The sequence below is a fragment of the Vicugna pacos genome, chromosome 1 (genome assembly GCF_048564905.1).
Source record: "Vicugna pacos chromosome 1, VicPac4, whole genome shotgun sequence".
Lineage (NCBI taxonomy): Eukaryota > Metazoa > Chordata > Mammalia > Artiodactyla > Camelidae > Vicugna > Vicugna pacos.
The window spans coordinates 60801355-60819662 of record NC_132987.1 but is presented as its reverse complement, the minus strand read 5'-3'; the positions used below and the strand labels follow the sequence as shown (position 1 = coordinate 60819662).

General features: G+C 37.2%; 1 protein-coding gene across 6 annotated transcripts in view; it reads left to right on the top strand.

Annotated features, from left to right (window-relative positions):
• Positions 1 to 18308, top strand: part of ATP13A3 (ATPase 13A3) — a 70522-nt gene that overhangs the window by 47142 nt on the left and 5072 nt on the right. For 5 of the 6 annotated variants that reach the window (XM_072962966.1, XM_072962957.1, XM_072962967.1 and 2 more), the window contains 8 exons: positions 12 to 121; positions 417 to 513; positions 1442 to 1514; positions 3131 to 3308; positions 3980 to 4167; positions 8776 to 8864; positions 14507 to 14587; positions 16059 to 16148. In XM_072962966.1, coding sequence (XP_072819067.1) covers positions 12 to 121; positions 417 to 513; positions 1442 to 1514; positions 3131 to 3308; positions 3980 to 4167; positions 8776 to 8864; positions 14507 to 14587; positions 16059 to 16148 — 906 coding nt within the window. The remainder of the gene's footprint in view (positions 1 to 11; positions 122 to 416; positions 514 to 1441; positions 1515 to 3130; positions 3309 to 3979; positions 4168 to 8775; positions 8865 to 14506; positions 14588 to 16058; positions 16149 to 18308) is intronic. The other variant, XM_072962973.1, reaches the window with a different exon arrangement.

The following is an 18308-nucleotide window of genomic DNA, read 5'->3' as shown; positions in this document are numbered from 1 at the left end:
CAAACCATTAGGCTCTGAAGAGGGCACACGGAGGCATTTCCTTATCAGAGCTCGAGGCTTCAGTGGCATCTCCCTTTACCTCCAAAGCTCCTAGTATTTCCTGTGTGCCAAACCTTATCAGGTAGTACCCGTTGAAAATGTTCCTGTTGTCTCTTTGTAACTTGCTCTAATAATATAGGGAAAAATGTCATAGAAAGTAATAGGAGTTTGTTTTAATGGTATGTTATTGTAAGTCTTTAGCAACAGATTGATGGCTACTCCCCATTTCTTCCGGTTCTGCTTTGCCTTAGTTCTTTTGGTAGAAAAGTGCTTTGTTGTAACTGTTGAATGTTGATGTTCATCTGTCAAGATATAATTGTGGTTTGGAGGAGGCATTTAGAATGCTTCTGTTCACATGCCAACATTTGTTTTCACAGGGAAGGCCGTGCTGCTTTAATGACTTCCTTCTGTGTGTTTAAATTTATGGCTTTGTACAGCATTATCCAGTACTTCAGTGTTACTCTGCTGTATTCTGTGAGTACTGAAGTTGCTTGCAGAGATGGTACTTAGTGTTAAGATATTTAAATTAAGATATCGAGTATGTATATTTCATTTTGAATGCATCCATGGTGGAACTAAATAACTAGCATCTGTAAATTTTCCTTTCCTTTACTATATTTTGAGTAGAAAATTGAAAGTCTCATTAATCTGGAATAGCATTTTCCGTAAGGCCAGCCACTGTGGATTTAGCATTGTGAATAAAAGATGACTGTATTCTTTTTTGCCTTTAGCATGAATTGGACATCTTTTTAGAACTCTTCAAAATGTCAAGCTGTGACATATTTTAGAATTGCAGTTAACTTTGCCATACACTTACAAGGAAAGGCCAGAATGAGAGTGGATGTTTCAGCTTTAGTTTTAGAACTTAGCATTTGGAGAAGAAGTGTGAACAAGTGGTATCTGTACGCACACCATGGATTTTATAGTTGAAGTGTTTTCACTTTAGATTTTTCTCTACATGATCGTTGGTGACATCTCAGAGAATCTTTGTGAGGCTATTCCTTTCTATCATTGTGGAAAGTATTAGGAGGGATGGTGTTAGATAATAAGGAGGCTTCAAGATACTAATTTTCAAAAATATTGAATATTGTGAATAGAAGTTTGTGTTTTCTTTTTGCCAAAAAAACTTTCAAAAGGCTTTTATTGGATGAGTTTTGGGGCACTACCTTTTATACTAATATATTAAATTGAATTTTGCAAGTATGTCATATTTCATTAATTTAAAGGCAAATTGTTCAGTTTTTAAGCAGGTCCAAGTGTCATTTTGAAATTGTCATTATTGGGGGAAAAAAATTAAAACCAGAGAGGAAAAAGCTAATAAAACCAGGGGGGAATGGTATAAAAGTGGTACAATAAAAATAGTTCCTGAAAACTAACTGTTTTAAAATAATTGCTTCTGTAGATCTTAAGTAACCTAGGGGACTTCCAGTTTCTCTTCATTGATCTGGCAATCATTTTGGTAGTGGTATTTACAAGTGAGTATTTTGCTTTATTACTGTTTCTAAAGCGTATGAAATTCTGATGTGGCTTATTAAACTTTGGTAAATTTATGTGAACGATTGTAACACAGTACATGTCTCTCCATTTTCCCTATAAATATGTTCTTTTATTATAAGTTGTTTATATTTTGCCCTATTTGTTTTATTCTTTCTCCACTTTTTCCTGAAATATTTGGGAATAAGTTCATGTTATCATGCCCCTTTGCCCCCTTTGCCTCTGAATATTCTAGTATATATTGCCCCAAAGTTGTTCTCTTATACAGCTAAACACAGTTTTAAAGGTCAAGAAGTAACATTGATATAATATTACCTAATCCATACCTGTATTCAAGTTTTGTCATATGTCCCAATAACATCCCTTACACCTATTTTTCCCCGTGGTCCCCTTGCCCAGGATCTAGTCCAGGCTCCCAAGTTTCATTTGGTTATTGTATCTCTTTAGTCATCTTTAATCCAGAATAGTACATCAGCCTTTTGGGGGGCTTCTTGACATTGACGTTTGTCAAAGAAGATGATCTGGTTATGCAGATTTGTCTGATGTATTTTCATTAGACTCAGGCTGTGCATTCTTGGCAGGAGTATCAAAGAAGTGATGCTGTGTCCTGGGTATATCGTATAAGGAGATAAGATGTTGATTTGTTTCAGTATTGGTGATTTTAACATCAAAATAAATAATGATGGTAATGGGATATGACTTACTTAATCAAGTAAAAATTCACAAGTCCATAGTGGAAATAAATAAATGATTGGGAGAGAAGGGAAAGCTCTTCCTTACAGTAAAATGCTAACTACTAATATAGACAGAATGATTGGCTTAGACCATGGAAAGACTCTGGTCCTGCTGACGTTTAGGCCAGCTAATTGCTCATTGTGGGGGGACTATCCTCTGCTTTATAGGCTGCTTACCGGTATCTCTGGCCTCTACCCACGCCCCCATTTATGATAACCAAAAATACCTCCAGACATTGCCAGGTGTTCTTTGGGGTCCAAAATCACGTTGGTTGAGAACCACTGAGTTTGACAGTCTTTAGTGGATGCTAAAACTAGTGAATGAAAGTTGAGGAACAGGGTTTTTACACAGTCTCAGTGTCTTTCCACAAATTACTTATTAATTACAAAGAGAAAGACAGAACTTTACAGTGGAGAAACTTGGTGGACAGAAGTGATCAAAGCCTCTTTTATGTTACTGTTATGTTTATATAGCTTCAAACCTTTGTTAATATCTTCTTAAGAAAAAGAAATATGTATTATTTTAACTGTGGCTTTACAATTAAAGATTCAGAAATAAATTCTTAGTTAAGCATATAAGGTTGGTGATGATATATGCTTGTATTTAGTATTCTTTTCACTTGTACTAGGGTTTCCTTTGAATTTCAATAGATTAATGTAAAAAGTATTCCTGAGGCATTTTTGAAAAAGCCTTTACAGATTACTTAAATATGTATGGCATCTGGCTTGGTTTTTGGACATTTTTCATATTAAAGATTTGTTAGGAAAGAAACCCAGTTTTTTTAAAGTTCCTAAATGAATCTGATTTTGTAGTGACAAATTAATTTAGATATAAACCTTTCTTCTCTTTCTTCTTAATGTAGTGAGTTTAAATCCTGCCTGGAAGGAACTTGTGGCACAGAGACCACCTTCAGGTCTTATATCTGGGGCTCTTCTCTTCTCCGTTTTGTCTCAGATTATCATCTCTATTGGATTTCAATCTTTGGGGTTTTTTTGGGTCAAGCAGCAAGACTGGTATGATAAATGGCATCCATATTCAGAGTAAGTTGGTCAATCCATTAAAAAATAAGTGTAAAGTGAGTGCAATATATATGCATGTAAGAATAAGTTTAAAAATGTATGTAAACGTTTGCATGCAGCTTGGTTAAACAATTAAAGTAATTCGGCCCGTATTTGACTTCATCTGTAGGAAGGTGGTTAGGCAAGGTCCTAATAATCAGATCAAGATGGGGACATTGGACCAGTTTCTTCATTTGCTGCTGAGCCTTGGCTTTCCTTATCTGTAATATGAGGAAATTGAAGTTAATCACTAGGGTTTCTTCTAGGCCAGAATGTTTGTATTTCTAACTTCTCTACCCCCAGTTTGGGAAATGACATTTTAAAACCTAAAAAAATTTAAGAAAAGATATTAAGTGCGTCTTGTGTTTGTTTATGGGCAGAATGTCTTCAAGTTCACAGATTATGGTAATGTAATTTTAATTAATTACACATAGGTAAATGCAAAGTCTGTTTACCTTTACTTTGCTAAAGTTACTCCCTAACTTAAAGAGTGGGAAGAGTTTATTAAGCGTGAGAGGGGCTTATTAATTAATGAGGTCTCTTACTTCCTTCTGAATTTTTAACTGATTGGAATGTGACTAGAAAGAAAAATTAGTTTCCTTTGGGAAATAGATACTGTGTTTACTAACACAAAATTTTTTTCTGTGTTGTAGTGCTTGTAACACAACAGGAAGCCAATATAGGAATTCTTCAGATTTAAACAATGAAACTGATTCTGATTCACATAATATACAAAATTATGAAAATACCACAGTGTTTTTTATTTCCAGTTTTCAGTACCTCATAGTGGCAGTTGCCTTTTCAAAAGGAAAACCCTTCAGGCAACCTTCCTACAAGAATTGTAAGTTTGGCATTTATTGTGATTTCCATCCTGCTTCCCTTCTATAAAGTAATGTAAGAATTGAGTTAAAGCTGTTCTTTCAAAGTGAAATGGGTCTTCACCAGTAGAATGAACCTAGTGATTTAGATGTTTACTGTCTTGTTTTATTCTCATGGTAGCTGCCACCCTAAGTTTAAAATTAAAGACAGCAGTTCTACACATTCCTGGTTTTCACACCCTGTTACTTCTGGCTCCAATTTTTATTTTTACAGCCCATTGCAAAGAGAGTTAGAATTAAAAGCAGGAGTAGAAGTTCTTCAGTTGGGACAGTGGGTATTATACTTTCCTTCTGGGTGGTCTGCATGGCACCAGCTGTCTTTTCTCATTTTTGACACTGTTCCAGCCAGTATTCACCTGGAATTCTTCACTTCTGTCACCTTTGCATCCACAGCAGGAGGGGCCAATAGAATCGAGGCTTATGCCTGTGTAAGCTTGTCTGCCTGTGGCAATAGGATACAGCATTAGGATTGATCAGTTAGGGTTCTTGGGAAAAAATCATTCACTGTATATAAATTGCTGGTTTTAAAAAATTGAGGCTCTACTAATTAATATATGGAACAACTTAAAAATTATTTTTTCCATATAGAACTTTAAGACTTTTACAGTTCCTTGGTGTGAATAGTAATTATTCTTTTGCTATAAAGAAATGCCAGTGTTCTGGTTGGTAAAATGTCAGGTCACAGATTTCGCTGTGGCATAGGACTGATAACTGCTCACATCTCTATATCTCACGTGAGAGTTTACAAAGCATGTTCACATACATTATCTTGCTTAGTCTTCTGTGTGGTTTGTAGGACAGGTTTTGTTACTTTATATTTTGGACCAGTAAGACTTCAAAATATAAGTAACCAATAATAATTGAAATCTGTTTTTTACTTTTTATTTTTTTAAAGAACTGATATTTCTTATCTAACAAATGGAAACTTTAGAGAATCGTATAAAAACCATGTTGTGGGACAAAAAGCCTTGCATAGTAGGTGAACTTAATAATTAAAGTTGATGTACATGTTTTTTGGTTCATTTTTTCAAAATTTCAAGGAAATATTATTGAGCATGCCCAGGGGTAGCTAAAATATCTATCAAAGAACAATACTTTGTTTACAGAAAGAAAATTGACATTCAGACTTGTTGGTAAGCAAGACAACTACATCTTTTATATTATTTTGGAAAACTTCAAAAAAAATGAGAGGCTTAAAGTATTTTATATTCCCATTTAATTTTGGATTGATTGAAATAAACTCAGTTGTTGATCACTGGACTGTTTTTTTAAACATGAGTTAAAAATTATATTTTAGCAGAAATATAGCCACCAAACCTTTGTCCTTAAGCTAAGCAGCTTGTGCATGTCTGTTAGTGGAGACAGAAGTGTGTGCTGTCATAAGACATGCCTTCCAGAAAATACAATGAAGTCAGCATATTACTTTGCTGATTTTCACGTCTTGTCTGTCTGTCTGTCTGTCTGTCTGTCAGTCATTGGAGTCCCCTAATCTTGCAATATAGTTGTTACTGACGAGTAAAGAAAGAGAAGTAGAGAAGAAAGTAAGAAATGATAGAATTAAAGTATTACTGTATAAAGTGTTAAACAATGTGAAGTATAAATATGGATGGAGAAGAGTGGGGGAAAGGTTAAGGCTTTACCAAAGCTGTCGTCGGCCTTTCCTTTCCTCCTCAGAGTAGACAGTTCACAGGTCTTCACCAGACCTGCTAGTTACTGTTCTCGGTATCTAAACTGTGTAATGTGTTGTCTATCTTGAGCATATTATTTTAAAGGATTAACCTCAGTCTTAGCTATTTAAGGTATCCTCTCCAGAATCTGTTGCTCTCCTCTACTGGTTCTGGTTGAGACTAAGTAAAACCTGACTTCCGTCTGTGGTCACCCATTTTCAGCTGAAGTGCAATTTTTTTCTTGCTTGACTTCACTGTTATTTCAAGGGCTGTGATAATATGGACTTAATTCTGACACTCTTTTAACCAGATGTGATTTCTTGTGATCTGGCTTCAGTTTTTGCTGATTTTTTTTTTTTACTTGATCCTTATCGTTTGCTGCTTGTGAAATCCAAGTTCTTTCTCTGTATGAAGGCATTATTACTGAACTGCCAGCATCTCTCCTGTTCAGGCTTATGTATCTTTTTCCAGTTCATCCCCATATCCGAAATGGTTGGAGCAGATGCCTAGGGGGCCTGCAGGCTGAGGTGGCCTTTTAAAGACAAGTAACTGAGTCAGGAAGAGGGACTAGGAATAAAAAGACTTTAAATTTGTGGTTGTAGGTCAGAAGAGCCCAGTTAGTATTTTTGAGGAGGAACAAGAGAGGTATATATCAGAGCCACAGACAAGTATTGCAGATTTATTTACTCTCTGTAAGTTTTTACTTTTGAGTCACTTACTAAGGGGAATATAAGGGAAATCCTTTATGGTGCCTTATTTTGATGCCATATTCCATCAAAGGGAACTGGTATCATTCAGTTAACAAGTCTGTGATGCTGTTGCTGGGACATATTTAATAATAACTTAAATCTGCTCTTCCCTTACAGGATTCTCATCCTATCTGTATTTTATAGTTAAAATAATTTGACTCTGAATGACTTGGTGATGTTCACCTAGCTTTGTGGCAGCATCTGAAACAGAATCTAAATCTTTAACTCGAGGAACATTCTTCCTCGGCCGCCAGTCACCACCAACACAGAGTTTGTTTTGATAGCTGCCTTCAGTAGGGTTAGTAAGGAATCACTGACCATGCCAGGAGAACCCGGAGCTGAGAGCATGGTCTGCTAGAAACTCATGCCTCTCTAAAATGAGTACTCAGTTTTTCGATTCTTGTTTGAAATCCTTATTGATCTTTTCATTTTGGTGGTTATGTAAGTCTGCCAGCCTCTTTTTCTTTCCTGGTGAAACAAAGGAAAGACTCAAGTATTTATTTTCTCCTTCAGATGGAAATCTTGGCAGATTTTTAGAGGTGTGATCAAAGGGGGTGGTTATAGGAGAAGGATGAAAATTTGAGAATTACTGTTGAGGTAAATGTCAGAAGTTTCCGAGCCTGAAATTTTAAAAACAAAATTTCTTCTGGCAATATGTCAGGACTAGATTGCAAATCTATTTTTGCTTATTGTTTTAAAAATGCAATAGGATTTGAAAAACGTTCAATATGGGCTATTACTTTCTTGAAACAAAACTTTTTCTGCCTCCATGTCTCTCTTTGGCATTTGTATCCTGACCATTTTTTTTTGTGTGTCCTTTTTCTGGTTTTGTCTGGGGGGGGTGTGTGTGTGTTCATGTACTTCCAACTAGCACTTTCCAAACACTTTAAACTGACTATAAACATTTGAATGACTATATAACATGTATTACTCTCTGCTTCATTTATTGAAGAGAATATTGCATTACTTGTTTATAATTTAGTAGAGTGTTTTAAAAATAAAAGTCTGGAAAAAATTCCATTTTTATCTAACTGGGTTCCAAATTTTTCATCCTGTTGGTCAGTGGCTCATAGTAAAAAGGTTTCCCCACTTTTGGCGTGAATGTTAACATAACTTTCAGTCTAAGCAGTTAGAACAGTAAATATGTGTGTGTGTGTAACAGTAAATATATCAGAATATTATTTCTATTAACTTCTTGACACACTGTGAAGTCTTTATGATAAAGTTGTGGTTATATGTGGTCTTAGTAAAGTTTGAATTTGAAGCCAACCACTAATAGGAACTTGGAAATAAATACCCAGACCAAGAAAAAAGAGAGAAAAGGTTTGGGGCTGTTAATATAATTGAGACTTTTTTTTTGGATTTGTGATTTTGTTTTTAATTCTGAGACTGTTTCTGAGCTTTCTCATGGCTTGTTATATATAAGGGTGTGCTTGTATATGTGTGTGTGTGTGAATGTATGTTATGTACACAGTTAACAGAATGACCACAAGCAGGGAGTTTTATTTTTGAGTTAGGTAAGTGATTCAAAGTGCTGATGGATGGAATTTACCATTCTTAGCTACCACAGCAAGCCACTGGCTTAGCCCACGTTTAAAATAGTAGATCAACTCAATTTCTGGGTCTTGAGCTAGCATTTTCTATGGAAATATTTTCACAAAGGAAATCAATGAAAAAGTGGGATTCACTTAACAGAAATATACTTAAATTCAACTTAGAATGCCTCTGTTTAGGATGATAGCATACCCAATACTGAAAATAAATGTTATTCAGCATTTTTACAGTTAGCGATAATTTCATTGCATACATATTTTAAATGATAATCTCATTTTTCCATACATAATCTCCTATTTGTGAATTGTATAGTGGCTTATCCTATAAAGTAGTGTGAGAAGAACAAATAAATGTCCATAAAGGTTTGTCTTGTATTTTTGTAAATGCAGATGATTTTCACATTGTGTAAATGAATCCTTTGGGCCTGCATGATGTATTATATGCTAGGAAATATCACAGAGCACGCATTTTATATACTGAATCAGCCTAAATAGAAGTGTTCAAAACTAAATTTAGAATTGACAGCGAACCAGTCATTACATTATATGCCTTTTTAATTTAAAGGAACACCCTAATTTAATTGTTTTACTTTCTTTTTCAGATTTTTTTGTTGTGTCTGTGATTGTTTTGTATGTTTTCATATTATTCATCATGTTGCATCCAGTTGACTCTGTTGACCAGGTTCTTCAGGTAAGGTGTAAGCACATCAAGTTATTACTGGTTGTGCGGGAGTGGTGGTGTCTGGGGCAGCAGGGGTGAGACAGCAATGGAAAACGGCACTTGGTATAAACGGCCCAGTGAGACTTCTGGATGCTTGCTAGGGCTTAGGACCTGTCCCCTTCCTCTACTTTTGTGGAGAAAGAGACTGAACTGTTTATGTTTCTTTTTTCCAATATCTCTTATTTCCTAGTTTTCTAAGTTAAAGAATAAGGAACATAAATAAAACAGCAACTTATATTACCCTGCCTGTTATTTTTCTTTCCTGTTTCTTCAGTCTTTGCTTCTAATTCCATTTCCCTTTGTCTACAAACAAATGTCCCTTGGTCTTTAAAAATAAGGAACTTGGATCCTGTTATTTGACCTCTCCCTTATCAGCCTGCTCCTTGGGTCGTCTGCACCCGCTGCCTCATCTTCACTGTCCATTGTGTTCTTCATGCATGTTCTCTTTAGAAACTTTATGAAAAATGAAATACTTATTTTATACAAAAGAATGTGCACACAAATTAAAGTTGTTAAGCATAATAGTAATAAAAAAACACCCAAGGCTCTATTATCTAGCCTAAAAAAAGCATTACCAACACCAGTGAGACAGGGCCGTGCACCTTTCTCCAAACATCCTGAGGTCACCTCTACTTTGTTGTCTTACTTTTCACTGTACACTTGCCATATATGTATGAATCTTAAAAGATAGTTTTGCTTACTTTGGAACTTTATGAAGTTGGTGTCTTGTGATCTCTATTTTTCTGTAAGTTGCTTTTTCCCATCAGCCTTACTATGTTGACACATGCATTTCATTTTCATTCTATGTAGTATTCTATTATAGGAATATACTGTAATCCACTTCTCAGTTCTCCATTGGTAAACAGCTGGTTGGTGTATAGTCTTTTCCTGGATTGATGGTGCTGATGTAAACATTCTTACATACGCCTCTTAGTGTAAGGGAGTAAGTGATGGTGCACCAAAGAGTTCATCCAAGTGCAAGCAACGGTGGGGCGGGGAGGTGCAGTGCTGTAGAGAATTTAAAAACAGCAGTAAAGCCCACTGAAAGTCCATCTGCTATTAAATATCACCTTGTCCTGGGAATTCTAAACAGTGTCAGTGGTAAAATGCTCCTACCATTAGCAGCAATCCTACCTTGGTCTACCACTACGGGCAAAGGTGTCCTCTGGTATATTCTGTTATAATTTTGAGCTTGTCCCCTTTAGCTTTCTGAGGTTCCAGTTGCTTTCCAAATTGACTGAACCTCCATCAGTGTATAAGATCTTGTTCCATATCATTGCCAACATTTGTCTAGTAGGTTAAAATGTCATATATCCTGATGGTTTTAATTTGCTAATTATATTTTTTAATTGCCAATGGTATTAAGCATTTTTTATGCTTATTGGCCATTTTTATTTCCTCTGTGAATTGTTTGTCTTTTGCCCATTTTTTCTGTTCGTATGGTGTCTTTTTCTTATTATTTTCAGGAGTTTCTAAAGTATTTGGCTATATATGTGATGAATATCTTCCAACTTGTGGCTTATCCTTTTGCATTGCTTATAATATCCTTTTTAAAAACAAGTTTTTACAGTTTTCTTTTTTAACAGTTTTCTTTTCTTTATGTTCTGTGCTTTTCATATCTTTTCATATCTTAACTTGGCAGCTTGTCCTGTCTCAAGGTTACAAAGAGACTAACTCTTTCATAGTTGGTCTTTAATCCACCTGGAATTAATATTACGTATAGCCTTTGAGATGACGATAAGATTTCTGTTTTCCTCATGAATACCCATTTGAGCATTATTTATTGAATAGTCGCATCTTTATCCACTGATCTTCAGTGATACCTCTGTCCTCTATCAGTTTTCAGTTGTATGTGTGTGTGTATAAACTGTCAACCTGATAGGGGTGCTGCATTTTTTTCTTAGGTCTCTGTATTCTCCTCTGTGCTAGGACCACATTGTCCAAACTACTGTGACCTTATACGTAATTTTGATACATGGTTGGATAGAACCCCTTATCCCCCACCTCATATTGTTCATCATGATCTTTTTGGCTGTTCCTGAGCTTTTCCTCCTCCATATAAATTTTAAGGTTAGCTTGTCAAGTACTGGGAATTTTTATTACAATACAATGGGTTTATCAAAAATTGAGTTAGAGAATTGATTTAGTCTCCCTTTCCATGAACATCTCTGTTTCTCTAGGTCTTCTTGAATACCTTTCAGTAAAGTCTGACAGTTCTCACCCTAAAGGGAGACAAGTGTTTGTTAGATTTTTCCTGTAGTAGTATGAGTTTTGTTCTTCTGATAAGTATCTGTTTAAAATTACATGTTCTAATTCTTTTACACTGGTGCACACAGTGCAGTTATTTTGGATATCCATCTCATCTCCAGCAGCCTTGTCAGACTTTATTCTTGCAGTTTTTAGATTCTCTAGGATTTTGTTCTAGACGGTTTTCGTCTATAAATAGTAACAAGTTTTTTGTTTCTGACATTTCAGTCCTTATGCCTTCTGTGTATTTTTCATGTCTGTTGACACCACATTCATGTTGGCTGCATGACAATGAGGCCTGTCTTGTTCTGACTCTGCAGGGAGTGCTCCTGGTAGTTCACCCTTGGGTGTATCACGGGCTGTAGGTTTCTGGTATATACTCTTTATCAGGTTGAGGAGGCTTACTTCTTTGGTGGTGGTAACGTAAATAGATGTTTAATTTTATCTAGTGCTATTAAAATGATCACATAGTATTTCCCCCAGGAGAATGTGGTGAATTACAGTTAACTGATAAATGTTGAACTGACACTGCATTCCTAGAATAAATCCAGTTTGTTCATCATGCATTCTTTTTTATATCCTCTGGATTTGGTTTGCTGTGATACTGTTTAGGATTTTTGCTTCTCATTGCATGAGTGAGATGAGACTTCATTTTCTTGTATGTTCGGTTACATGAACTTTATGCAATGAACATTCCATTTCATGGATTTTCCAAATTTTAGCTAATCCCCTTTTAATGGATAGTTAGGTTGTTTACACTATTTTCTTGTTATAAACAATGCTATATTGTGAATTCTTGTATGCTTCATTAAGAAGAACATGCATTTTTAGAGGTTAATGTGCAGAAGTAGAATTGCTTGATCAAAAAATATCTAGAATTTGGGTTTTATAAATACTGTGTTATTGAACTTTGAGAGGTTGATGGTTTATAGTCTTAACAAGCAGTGTATGAGCATCTGTTTCCCCACATGCTTCACTGAGGGATTTAGATAAGCACTTTAAGCAAAGAAGAAAACAAAACATATTTATTATTTCTCTCTTACCACACATGTCGTGTGCTTCACAGCCAAATTATGGTTTTGAAAGAGGGCTACATTCAGCTCACCTCCCACACACTCATCAGCTGGTCTGGCTTCTACTCCTGCCAGATCTGCTGAGACTGCCCTTGCCCAGGCAGGTCACAGCCTTTCTGTGAAGTCCAGTGGACTTGTCCCCTTGTTTATTTGTTTATTTTTCCCAGTCTTACTTGACTCCTCAGCAGTATTTGATAGTTAGCCTTCCCATCATTCTTGACACATTCCCCCTGGAATGTTGTGATGCTTTGCTCTCTTCTGGTCTTTTCCTACTTCTGTGACTCCTCATTTTCATTCTCCATTGTGGTTCCAAACCCTCTGCCTGTTTCTTAAATGTTGATATTCCCACACATGTGTGTTCTTATCCCTTGTCCTACTGTATCCATTCAGGTGACCTCATCCTCATCAGGGCTACCTGTAGTTGCCGTCTATGTGTTGAAGACTCCCAACTTTATACCCTTAGCCTGGTTCTCACAATTGTGCTTTAACCTGCATATCCACTGGCACACTGAACGTTATATGCATGATTCACCCATCGGTTCTCGCATTCAGCATTTTTAAAGCTAAGCTCATCATGTTCTCTCTCAGTCCTGCTTCGACTATTTCTTGGTACCACCATTTATCCAAGGCAGAAGTGTGAGTGTGTGTATGTATGTGTGTATGTGTACATGCACTTGTCTCTTCCTTTTCTCTTCATAGCCAGTCTGTTTCTAGATTCTGTCAGTTTTCTTATTCTGAATCTCTGTTTCTCTCTTTACTCCAATCCCATTTGCCCCCTGAAAGGAAACTGTTGTTTCTTGCTCACAACACTCTGACGCCAAACGTGTGGGGATAGTTCCACACCAAACAGTTCTCCAGCACTCCAGACTCTAACTGAGTATCTTACAGTTCAGTTTTAACACTGACTACCTGGAACCAGCACAGACCCTGCAGGTTGAGGGCTCTGTCCCACAAGGCTGCCCCCATTTCATACATCAGCTGCAAGTTCCAGGTTGTCACCTGTATTTCTCACCAACCAGCTATAAGGCAGGGTTCCCACAACCTCCTCCTCAGGCTTGATAATTTGCTATAATGGCTCACAGAACTCAAGGAAACACTTACGTTAATTGGTTTATTATAAAGAATACAATAAAGATACAAGTATACAGCCAGATAAAGAGGTACATAAGCCAAGATCTGGAAGAGTCCCAAGTGCAGGAGCTTCTGTCCTGTGGAGTTGGGATGTACCACCCTCCAGCATATGGATGTGTTGACCAATCCAGAAGCTCTCCAAACCCTGTAGTTTAGGGATTTTTTTTTTTTTCCTTAGAGGTTTCATCATATAGGCATGACTAATTCTTGAGTCAGTCTTCAGGCCCTCCCCTCTTCCTGGAAAATGGGGGAGTGGAGCTTAGTCTTTCTGGTGACCAGTCCCCATCCTGAAGCCATCCAGGAGCCCACCAAAGTAGCCTTATTAGAAGTGAAACACTCCTGATATCCATGAAATGCCAGAGAATTTAGGAATCTTGTGTAAGACACTTCTATCTCCCCCATCACACAGGAAATTAAGAGTTTTAAGAGCCCTGTGTTGGGAACCAGGGACAGAGACCAAATATATGTTCCTTATTATTCCCCCCACCAGTCTAGTGTGGGCTCCCATCGACTCTTGCCTTATCACTGGAGCAGTCCGCACCCCTCAAATCCTTCTTGCTGGAGTCGTAAATATCTTTCTAGAACGTGTTAGATCATACCGCTCCCCAGCACTTAGCACAGTGTCTTAGGTGCTCAGTCAATATTTGTGTACTAAAGGGATGAATGCATGAATAGGATTGTTTTTCTTTTTCTTTTTTCTTGTCTTTTATAGGCCTTAGAAAAGAATCACAGATTTTAAAGTGAAAACTTACTGTAAATTGATCTGCATAGTTCTTTTATGAATTTGTCTTTATAACAGTGTGGGGCTTTGAGTAATACTTTAGTATTAGATCACTGTCTGCCTTTTATTGTTTAAAGGTAGGACTTTATTTTAAAAGCAGGGACTTGTTAGAAATTCATGATTTAGCAGAGCATGGGCTTTGAGTCTGGATTGGATTTGGCTCTAAGCTCAGCCAGTTCAATGCACTTTTTAAACCTCCAGTTACTCCATTTTGAGTTTTATCATCTGGAAAGTCGATACAATATCTACCATGTGGCATTGTTGGGGATTGAAATGGTGTATGGAAGTGCTTGGCATAGAATAGGAATTCGATAAATCTGAAAATTACAATATAGTGCTATAATATCAACTGCATTAACTTAACAATTTTTGTCTTACAGATAGTGTGTGTACCATATCCGTGGCGTGTAACTATGCTCATCATTGTTCTTGTCAATGCCTTTGTAGCGATCGTGGTAGAGGTAAGCACATCACATAGTCAGATGGCTCCCTTGCTGCTTTGAGATTCTTGGTGATTTAATGGTAATGGGGGAAGAGGATAGATAACATTATGGAAGCCCACAAAGAGTTTCAGTTTCTTGGTAGTTAAATTCATTTAGCCTCCTCTTCTGATCTTTTCCATGAACTGATAATAGCCGTATTAAGAGATACGACTTAGCTGCGCTCATAGAGATGGGAGAAAATATGCAGTTAGAAATCAAAAGTTAGTAATTGATAGAAAGGAGAGAAGATTGGTGTTCAGGTGGCCCATAAACTGGAAAACCAGTGGCCATGAAATCAGAGTACCACCTGAGTCTCCCATTTGAAGGAGGAAAGGGAGGGGGCTGTCTCCATGAAGTATAGCAAATGGGAATAGTAAGAACGTTTATGTCAGTGTAAAATAGTGGCCATTCTGAATTTACCCAGTCTCACCACTGATTGCATTGATTGCTGGAACTGCCTCCTTGGTGTTTACTTTTAAGCTTCCCCTGGGGAAAGAGGCCTTAAGTGCTCTTTGATCCATTGTATACTGTATAGTTATTTTCCTATTCAGATCGCCTTTAGGTCAGCTTCTCTGAAAGGAGATAGTAAGTTCTCACTTGCTGCTTATTAATAAAATTTAGTCTCTTCTCAGAGCTACTATTATAATTCACTCCTATGGTGGCAATATAGCAAATGAAGAAGGAGACACAGTTGTGATTTTTAAGTTAAGGGTTTCATAGAGTAGGCTTTTGAATTTAGGTAATTTATGGGACATATGTGTACTTTAGAGAGAATAGTTCTAGACTTGGAAATTACATGTAATTTGTTAGCTTTCTAAAAGATGACTTGGTATTTAAATTGGGGCCACAGTCGGCAGCATGATTATTGTGGTACTGATCTCTTCAAGTTGTCCAATTTAAAGTATTTTTGCTATTTTATGGACACTAGAAAGCACATCCAAGGTATTATATTTTAAAAGCTTTCCTTTTTCTATAGTTTAAGTTCACCTTTTCATTCAAGTGTTATTTCAGATAAAATCTTTTTAAAAAACAGTTTTTAGGTACTCTTTTCTTAATTCCTCTTAATTTATTCTTGCTCACTATCAAAAGAATTGTTTTGGACTTTGATGAAATCATACTCTTTTAGATACAAATAACTCATTGTTAAGAGAAGGGCTTGAGGTTGTAAGTATTATTTTAACATGGGGAAGACCCGAGGATTCAGATAAAAGCCATATTTTGTAGAAAATTTAGAGGCCCCATTTTATCAAGAATTTTTATGATGATTTCTATTTGTTGCTAAAGTCCTGTCGTTATTTATCCTTCCGCAGTAGTAACTGAAATTCTCTGTGTGAAAACCAAATCATGTTTTTTACTAATGTTCAGCATTGTGTGAGCCTTTGTAAATGTATGCATTAATAAGGAATGACATGGTCATTTTTAATTCTTCACTCACTGGAATATCTCTCAGAACTTCTTCCTTGACATGGTCCTTTGGAAAGTTGTGTTCAATCGAGACAAACAAGGAGAATATCGCTTCACCACCACACAGCCTCCGCAGGTTGGAAATCAGCCCTTTTTCACGTATATCTAGGCTCTGTCAGTTGTGTGCTCTGCATTGTGTAGGGTGAGATTCTGTTGTGTGTTGTTCAACCTTTTCTTCTGTGCCTGGCATTTCATTTTTTCTGTAAGGAGTCCTAGAAAACTCATGGTGAACATTTGTTACAGGCTTCTTAGGACTTCAGAAGTTTCATAAGTCTCTTCTCCATTCCAATCCTTACTTTCTGTTTTTGTGAAGGTCTTGTGCTGTTAAGAGTTAATTTTCCATTTTTGTCTGTCTTAAATTTTAAGTTCTAGTTTTGATGAGTCCCATTAGAAGCTAAATGAGATTCATATAAATAAAGTTATGAAATGGGAATCTTTCTTCACGAGTCAGAGTTGAAAGGTCAGAATTCTGAAGAATTATTTCTGATTTCTTGTCAGTTACTGTGCCTCAGTTTTGAGTGGCTCTTTTGGTTTTCCCCAGCATGTCTCTCATTCAGAAAAATTTTCAGACCATGCTTTTTTTTTTTCCATACAAACCATGCTTTAGGACTTTTGACTTTTTTTGAGGTAAAATAAAAGAGAAACAGATGAATAAAACCTATTTTTTGGTGTTAGGCTGACATTCTTCATGGAAAATATGAGTTAGTCTAATTTTTTTAAACCAGTACTGTTGAATCACAGCTCTGAGCCAGCTTTTTGAGTATAGAGAACTTGACGATATAAAGTCTCACACCCTTATTATTTTGCCCGTTGCAGTTTGTAGCTGGGTGATATGCTTTACACACATGAGTTTAAACCGTTCACTCATCCTGGGCCACAAGGAAGCTTGTGGAATCCAAGAGGATTCCCTGGCATGGGTCACTCACTCATTTTAGCCTTCTTTTACCTGAGTAGCCACGTCCTGAGCTTCACTTCGGTAGTTCATTAGGCTTGATGCCTGGCGTGGCATCACGGGATCGGCTAGAGGTCCCGGAGAGCACCATTTCGTTTTCTAAAGCTTGATAATGAGTAGGAATAGTTTTGTAATGATGTGATGAGTCCGGCATCCACTTTAGTTTCTTTTTCTCAAGGCAGTGTAATGCCCACTGGTGCCTAGAAGTATGACCAGAGCTGTATTAGAAGCTCGAGTCCTTGAGCTAAATCTCCTCTGTGTCTTTTTTTTTTTTTTTTTAGCTCTTGGTGCCTCATTCTGTTACTTCAAAGGGTTAACTTTGGCTCAAATTATCAGTCCTCATATAAAAAAATGTTTGTATTGGCAAGGCCTAGGCCAAGGAAAACATATACATTGAATTTTTAGCTTTTCCAAAGAGGTCTCCAACTATTGATCTAAACAGGGAATGTGGGTTCTGAAGAGTTAGATCCTAATTTAGTCAAAAGTGGGTATCATAAAGCTCCTTTAAAACATCTAAATTGGAAAACCCTTCTCACTTTTTATCCAGAATTAAGTGGCAGAAAATTCTATCACTGGCTACGTCTGTTTTCTAAAAATTTATGAATAAGTATGTGTCCTTATTTTTAAAAGGCTGTGTTTTTAATGTGAAGTTGTACCTCTGAAAGTGTCCTGCGGAGAGAGTGGTCTAGAGCAGGGAGGCTCCAGCAGCTCCCAATCTTTACTGGTTCTGAGCATCATTGCGTAGACAAGAATTTCAGCCTTCAGTTTCTGTGCTCACGATTAAAGAAGCATTTTTAAAATAATTGGCTTTAGAAAAGAGAGTTTGTATAACCTCTTTGCATGTGAGGCGCACTGGCTGTTCACATTCATGACCCTTCAAGAGCTGAGCAGTTGGTAACGTTACTGGAAGGCTGAGGTTCTCAGTCAGGGGTAATCTGCCCCCACCCCACCGCCAACCCTTCCCGGGGACATTTAGCAGTGCCTGGACACATTTTTGGTTGTCACAGTTGAGGGGGTGGTGCTGCCGCTGGCATGTGGTGGGTGGAGCCCGGGGCTGCTGCTAAGTAAACATCTGACAGCAGCACACAGGCCAGAGATCCCTGCCGTAAGCTGAGAAAGAAAGTAAAGGCGAGAGTGACTTCCATGGCTGCCACAGCGCCCCCTCACCACAAACCCCCATTTCACACCCGCCCGTTCTGTGCTCTTTTCTACCAAGAATCTCATGAGGTCTTCCCAGACTGCAGCTCCCAACCTTCTCTGTTACTTTTGGGGGAGCACAGCTGT